This window comes from Carlito syrichta, unplaced genomic scaffold, assembly GCF_000164805.1.
Source record: "Carlito syrichta isolate Samal-C Ts95f unplaced genomic scaffold, Tarsius_syrichta-2.0.1 Scaffold303236, whole genome shotgun sequence".
Lineage (NCBI taxonomy): Eukaryota > Metazoa > Chordata > Mammalia > Primates > Tarsiidae > Carlito > Carlito syrichta.
The window spans coordinates 308,853-316,499 of record NW_007247332.1 but is presented as its reverse complement, the minus strand read 5'-3'; the positions used below and the strand labels follow the sequence as shown (position 1 = coordinate 316,499).

Sequence of the window (7,647 nt, the reverse complement as noted above, 5' to 3'; positions counted from 1 at the left end):
TTAACCGAGCCTGGCACTGCCCCGTCTCCGTTCTCGCCTGGCACTGCCCCGTCTCCGTTCTCGCTTCCGCTCTTGCCCGGGGCCGTGCCTGCTCCCCCTCTGTCTTCCACAGTAATGGCAGCTTCCTCAGGCCTCACCAGAAGCCCAGCAGTCGCCGGTGCGGCGCAGAGCCGTGGGCCCAAACCAACCGTTTTTCTTTTCTTTTTTTTTGAGTCGGAGTCTCACTCTGTCGCCCCGGTGGGAGGGCAGTGGCACGCCCCCGGCCACCGCAGCCTCGCCCTGCTGGGCTCCGGCGATCCCTCCGCTTCAGCCTCCAAGTAGCCGGAACTGCAGGCGCGCGCTACCATGCCCGGCTAGTATTTGATTTTATTGTAGAGATGAGGCGCCAACTTGCCCAGGCGGGTCTCGAACCGCGGGCTCAGGCAGTCCACTCGCCTTGGCTCCCAAAGTCCTGGGATTACAGGCTGAGCCACCGAGCCTGGCCTCCACTGACATCTTTATCCCTTATTTCCCACCTTGGGACTATTCGGCTTGGGCAACAGGTTTAGATCCCGACTCAAAAAATATTAATCATAAATAAAATTAAGTAGATAAATAAGGGAATTTCTGGGCACAATGACTCATGCCTGTCATTCCAGCACTTTGGGAGGCTGAGGCAGGAGGACTGCTTGATCCCGAGTTTAAAACCAAACTGGGCAACATAGCAAGACCTCTTCTCTACAAAAAATTATTTAAAAATTAGCTGGAAAGAAAAGGCAGGCGTAGTGGCCCATGCCTGTAGTCCCAACTACTTGGGAGACTGAGGTGGGAGGATCACCCGAACCCAGGAGTTTAGGCTGCGGTGAGCTATGATCATGCTACTGCACTCCAGCCTGGGCAGTACAGTGAAGCCCTAATATCGCTGCTAGGGGTCACTGTTCATTGATAATTGGAAGGGCTGGGGACCAGATTCTGGTGTGGGGGTTGATGTCCTACCCTGATTTACTTTTCGGCAGAATAAACTTCCTCCAGAGCCAACTTTCAGGGAAAAAGGTCCGCACCAGATTATCATCCAGGAAGAGGTCATCAAAGTCCTCATCTTCACCCGCTACAGGGAGCAGATGTGGGTGGGGTCTCCTTCATGGGTGCTCTGTGGTCCTCCAGACTCTCCAGTGGTCCTCCCTTCCATCCCCCCATGGCCCATATCACTTTTTTTTTGAGCCAAGGTCTCATTCTGTGCCCAGACCGGAGTGCAGTGGCACAATCATGGCTCACTGTAGCCTCAACCTTCTGGTCTCAGGTTATCCACCCACCTCAGCCTTCCAAGTAGCTGAGACTCAAGGTGTGCATCACCACACTGGGTAATTTTTGGATATTTTTTTAGAGACGAGAGTCTCTTTATGCTGCCCAGGCTGGTCTCGAACTCCTGGGCTCAAGCGCTCTTCCCACCTCAGCCTCCCAAAGTGCTGAGATTACAGGCAAGTGTCACTATGCCCAGCCACCATGTCACCTCTTAACCTGTCTCATGGCACTCTACACCCCTCCATGGAGCTGCCTACTCTTTATCTCCCGCCCCCACCACCTCACTTGTCCCCAGAAGCAGCTGGTCCTCCCGAGCTTCCCGAGTCAGGTTCTCAGACAAGTGGCAGCAGTTTAGGAAAGCAGTCACGCAGACTGGACCATAGCGGACATGCTGGGCCCTCTGCTCACACGAGAGTCCCACCGGGCTCTCACGGAGGCCAGCCTCACAGCACTTTTTCTCCAGCTCTGTCTTGAACTTGTTCACTGTGGACCAGAGTCAGAGGGAGAGAGGAGGGATTGGGCAGGACCTGAGAAGCTGGGACCCACCAGCCTCGATGGCATCCTCCGCACCTTGCCTCTATTGTTTATTTGGTGATGACTCTGACAGACACTGTGCTTGGTGTCTTGCCCATACCTTCTCCCTGATGCCCCATATGGAACCCAAATGGCGGGTTCCAATGAGGCGGCTTAGCTACAGGGGGGTGAATTCACTTGCCCAGAGCCACACAGCTCCCAAGTGGCAGAGCTGGAGCTATGCACCACCCAGAGTTGCTTCTCATCTTCCCTAATGTCCAGGCTCAGAACTTCTCCTGGTCCACACACTGGTCTTGGGGTTGGCAGGTTTGTCGGATACTGCCCACTCTGCACCTGTTTCTCTTTTTGTCTATATTCCCACTTGTGTCATGGAGGCTAGACATCTACAAACTACTCTTCCCAGACTCCCTTGCTGCTAGGGTTCCTGATGGGATTAGATGCAGGCTCACTGAGACATGTATAAGACATGTGTAAGACAGAAGAGATGCAGAAACCATTTTTCCTACAGCAGTGGCCACTGATGGGTGGGGTCCAGTCTATGTGTGTTTCATTATCAACCCACCAGTCTCGTGAGAGCTATGGGCAACAGTTTCCTGAGATTTCAAGGATTACAAGAACTGCAGTGGGGTGATCTTAAGTCCCAGCAAGCAGCCTTCTGACTTCCACTCCTATAGCCCTTCTAATGATTTTTGTAAGCATCAAAGCCCCACTATTAAATCCTTTCCTGCAGAAATACCTAGAATGGTTTTAGTTTCCTGTTCTAAGCCCTGATGGATATAATACGTTGGGAAACTGAGGGGGGTGGGGGCGGGCAGGGGAAATGTACAACTTTAACACTGACCTGCATTCTTCTTTGTTTCCAACCTCTTCAAGGAGCGGTGGCGGCGGCTGGGAGGAGGGTCTTGAGGGCAGCGCCAGTCTGAGGGTCAGAGGGAAGGATGATAGGACAATTGTCAAGATTGTTATCAATATCCTTGATGATATTTATTGGATATTTACTGAATGCCCAGTGTTTTATATGCATCTCTTCATTTCATCTCACAGCATCCTATATTCAAGACTTGTCACTTAAAAGCTGGATGATCTTCAGCAAATCACTTAACCTCTCTGGGCATTCATTTCCCCAGCTATGTAAAATGAGCATAAGCATAGTTCTATCAATGGAATCATGATGCAAATGAACTTAGCACAGGGTCTGACATGTAATAAATAGAAGCTGTTATAAATATTACTGTTTATAGCTGAGGGAAGACACTACTAGTTGTCTTCGATATCCATTCCCTCCCTTCCTTGTTTGGGGCAACTAAACTTTCATCTATTATATGGCAGTCAGAATAAAGACTACATTTCCCAGATCCCCTTTGCACTAGATGGGACCATGTGACTGAGCTCTGGCCTAGAAAATGTGAAATAAATGTCTGCCTTTCCCTCTTTCCTTCATCCTGCTGCCTGGCATGAGGTCACAGTGAAGTTTTATTTTGGAATCTGACAGAGCAACTAGCTAGGAGTCTGAGTCTCAGGATGACCTCTGAACTGTTACTGCATGAGAAACTTCTACTGTGTATAAGCTAATTTGTATCTCTGGCACACACAGCCAAACCTATGTCTCAAACCACACAAAGTGCATTACTTCTATCATTATCCCTATTTTATGGACAAAGATAGTGAGACTCAAAGAGAAAATGTGACTGGTCCATGGTAAATGGCAGGGTCTGGATTTTAGGCTATATCTGTTTGACAACAAATCCCACAAAGCAGCACTGACCCCATTCCTGTCCTTCTCCTTCCCCCCTGCCTGTACCTGAGCTCGCCAGGGTGTCCATCCCTGTGCTGATTTTCAGGTCCAACCCAGCATCCTTGAACACAGCAAGTCTGTCTTTCCCACTGCCTGCTGTGCAGCCAATATCATGTTCCTCCACCACATCCCAGACCTGGAGTTCGAGAGGGGACTTGAATTTGGGACCTGTCTGGCCCCTCCAGGAGAGGAGCAATGGTGTGCTGGAATTGCAGGCTTAAATAATAATTCTCACACCATCTCCCATCTGTTAAGCGCTTACCATCTTTTAGTCACCACGCTGTGCACCATTTCCTTAAATCATCACAACCATTGAGTTTGCCCAATTTATAGCTGAAGAAGCTGAGGCTCCAGCTAGAATCTCCAGGCAACCTCTTGGCCAGAAGCCCACATGCTCTCACCTTCTTCTGAGTGAGCTTGTTTTTGTTGCTCAAAGCATAGACAGCCTTGTCCACAGCCACCAGCCCTACTGTGGCCTCTGCATCACCTGTCACCTTCAGGTCCACCAGGCTGTGGGGCTCCAAAGGCTGGAAGAATCCATCATTCTTCAAGCCAACCTTCAGCTGAGCCAAGAAAAAGAGATATCAGGAGAAGGAAATCACAGACCACCTGACTTCACTTTCAGGTTTATGTTTCTGGCAGCTCTGGTGGAGCATCTGGGAACTCCACTAGGCCAATCCCAACTCCACACATTTATTTACTCACATCATTGTCACACCTTGTGTTGAGCTCTTAAGGCCACATATTCTCCTCCTCTTCCCTGGCCCCTAGCCTGGGGACCCATGAACTTGTACAGACACTTTCTGGAGCTTTATGCTGGTGACACACAATTACAAGGGGCTTGGCTCACCGTCCCCATGCATCTGTCATTCACATCAATCCATATGGAATCAGCCACCAGCTCAGGGTCCAAGCTCACTCCTCTGGGTAGCAAATAAAAGGCCAGAATGCGGAAGGAGGGCAGCATCTCTGAAGTCACATCAATAATGGTCGATGTGTAGACACCCCCCAGGCTTTTTGATTGATGTTTGGCACTCACAATCTGGCCCTTACTCAGGACCTTGGAGACAGGGAGGCCAAGAATGAGATGGGTAGGACCAGCCCTTCCCTGGAGCTATCCCAGCCCATGCTGGAGGTCCATCATCATCTTTGTTTCAGCCTCTTGGTCTGAGCCCACCCCAGATTGTTCCCTCCTTCACGCATTTGTCCATAGTCCCTCCAACCCAGCAAAGCAAGGTTGCTCCAGGGAAAGAATTCCTTGACTCAGTCCCTGGTCTGAGCTTCTTACCAGGATGGTGAAGTGAGTGATCTTGTCCTTGGTTGTAGAGTCCTGATGCCTTGTGTTGAGGCTCACTTGAATGCTGCTGCCGACCTCTGTGCCCAATGTCTTTACCTCTATGTGCAGGAAGTTCCCCGACCCACCCTGGGTTGAGTAAGGCCAAGCTGTCATCTCGGCTGAAGCCTGCTCCTCTGGTTGGAGCGACTCCTCTGTTTTCACCTGAGGAAGGTGGCGGGCACTGAGTAAACCCCAGCCCTTCCACAAAGACCCCACCCCATCATCCTTGCCACATCAGGTTGGTACCAGGATGGGGAGCTGGTCCTGGTCTGCATTTGTGTTGATGGTCAGAGGGGCCACCCCATTGGCGGAGGTGTACACTTTGTGGCTTTGGCAGCTGACGAGGATTCTGGAGGCCGGGGACCCATCAGGATTTGAGACGAAGACCTGGGGTGAGATCTGGGGTGAGATGAAGAAGGGCCTGGGGGTAACTTGGGGTGGGAGGCAGGAACTGGGGATACGATCTGGGTAGGACTGCCTTATTTATTTATTTATTTTTTGAGTTGGAGTCTTGCTCTGTCGCCCAGACTGGAGTGCAGTGGCCGCACCCGGCTACTGCAGCCTCGACCCGCTGGGCTCCGGCGATCCTTCCGCCTCAGCCTTCCGAGTAGCTGGAACTACAGGCATGCGCTACCACGCCTGGCTGGTTTTTTTGATTTATTGTAGAGATGAGATCTCGCCAAGTTGCCCAGGTGGGTCTCGAACCTGCGGGCTCAGGTAATCCACTCACCTCAGCCTCCCAAAGTGCGGGATTACAGGCTGAGCCACCGAGCCCGGCTTTGGACTGCCTTATATGACTGTATGAGTGGTGCACTGAACAACACCAGGGGCACCATTCACATTAAAGCTTTTAGGAAGGATGCCCCTAGACTTCTGCAGTATGCCCACCGGTGCCCACCCCGGATGTTGTGGAGAGAGTAGGAGGAGACTTGGAGTAGAACTGATGCCAAAGACTGTCACGAGCTTTCCTAATGCCTATCCACATTAATGTGTGGAGGCTGGGTGTAGTGGCTCACACTTGTAATCCCAGCACTTTGGGAGGCTGAGATGAGAGGATCACTTGAACCCAGGAATTCAAGACCAGCCTGGGTAACATAGTGAGACCTCGCCTCTCCAAAAAATAAAATAAAATAAATAGTCAGGCATGCTGCTGTGTGTCTGTGGTTCCAGCTGCTTAGGAGGCTGAGGTGGGAGGATCGCTTGAGCCTAGGAGTTGGAGGGCTGTGGTGAGCCATGATTGTGACACTGCTCTCCATCCTGGGTGACAGTGAGACCCTCAACTCAAAAAACAAACCAGAAACCAACAAAGCCAAATTAATGTACGTAAAAGCAGCATGTATGTGCACATGCAACCTCAAACCATCAAGTGCTACCTTCCAGTCTGATTGTGGCCTCCAAGTCCCCATAAAGAAATTCCGGAGCTGTCACTGTACTTTGGGGAAACCTGGGTTGAGACTTGAAGGGATCTTGGAATTCGTTTGGGGAGCACGAGGGACTCAACTTTCAGATGAGTTGGGCGCAGGCAAGGCCAGTTTGGGTTTTGTCTCCTGAGGGAGGGTCTGTCTTGGGGAGGGGCCCTGGGTGGAGCCACCCCAGACTCTGACCCGGAAGTGGAAGGGCATCCCTGGCTTGAAATACTTGGGTGTCCTGATGAACTTGATGTTGTACGGTCTCTGGACGATCTTCACCCCTGAGGCCTCAGCTTGCACCATCTCACCCCCTGTGGAGAGAGGGGGACCTGAGGGGCTGCTATGGGGGTTGGTTTCCTGAGCCAGTGTTGGGACTGTTAGGGAGATCCCATCTTGATGAAGCCAGAGAAAGACAGTGACGCCATTTCATCTCCTCCCACCCCCTTCTGGGGTTTTCCAATTCCTTTGATGGGGAAACTGAGGCTAGGAGGTGGCCCAAGGACACAGGGTGGAGTGTCTGGGCTGGGAAGGGACACCGTGTCCCAACCTCAGCTGGGGACCGGGGGGGGGGACGAGCACCTGAGGAGAACACGGTGACGTTGACAAAGATGGATGCCCCGATGAAGTCCTCTTCTGGGCCTTGGAATGTGGCCATCAGCATGGTCTTCTGGAGGGACACGTGACCCAGGCCTTCGGAGACCTGCTCTTGGGACAGGACCGGTAAGAGAGACGATTTCTCAGGGAGTGAGGGGGCGGGTGGAGGGGAGGTGGGGGAGGGGTTGAGGTCCAGTCACCTCCACTCTCTGCAAGGAGCTCTGGAGAGGGATCTGGCGAGAGTCCAATGTCACCCCGAAGATGGCCAGTGCATGTCCATTCACCGGCTTGTGGAATATGTACCTGGAGGACAGAGGGCCATGCTGCTGGCTCTGAATCACCTACACATCTCGTAAGGCTGCAAAAACCGCTGTGCACCTTTGGGAGGGGCAGAGGTGGCCCTTGGAAACTCAGATGGCTTCGTTGCTGGTTCACACAGCCTTGGGAGGTGACAGACATGTCCTACAGAGCCTTGACAGGTTGCAGCTGTGGCCTGTGCCACCTTGCAAGATGGCAGAGGTGTCCCTTACAGCCATGGGAGCCCACATAGAAAGTGAGGTGGGAGGATCACCTGAGCCCAGGAGTTTGAGACCAGCCTGGGCAACACAGGGAGACCTCATCTGTACCCAAAATTAAAAAAAAAAATTAGCCGGGCTCGGTGGCTCAGCCTGTAATCCCGCACCTTTGGGAGGCTGAGG

The 7,647-nt window shown here is 52.1% G+C and overlaps 1 protein-coding gene across 1 annotated transcript in view; it reads right to left on the bottom strand.

Annotated features, from left to right (window-relative positions):
- LOC103260545 (complement C3-like) overlaps positions 1–7,647 on the bottom strand; it is a 36,197-nt gene that overhangs the window by 24,557 nt on the left and 3,993 nt on the right. The window contains exons 9-19 of the mRNA XM_021712404.1: positions 7,150–7,252; positions 6,935–7,055; positions 6,551–6,666; positions 5,193–5,333; positions 4,899–5,108; positions 4,461–4,670; positions 4,012–4,173; positions 3,617–3,746; positions 2,657–2,734; positions 1,567–1,764; positions 976–1,087 (exon numbers count right to left, since the gene is read on the bottom strand). Coding sequence (XP_021568079.1) covers positions 976–1,087; positions 1,567–1,764; positions 2,657–2,734; positions 3,617–3,746; positions 4,012–4,173; positions 4,461–4,670; positions 4,899–5,108; positions 5,193–5,333; positions 6,551–6,666; positions 6,935–7,055; positions 7,150–7,252 — 1,581 coding nt within the window. The remainder of the gene's footprint in view (positions 1–975; positions 1,088–1,566; positions 1,765–2,656; positions 2,735–3,616; positions 3,747–4,011; positions 4,174–4,460; positions 4,671–4,898; positions 5,109–5,192; positions 5,334–6,550; positions 6,667–6,934; positions 7,056–7,149; positions 7,253–7,647) is intronic.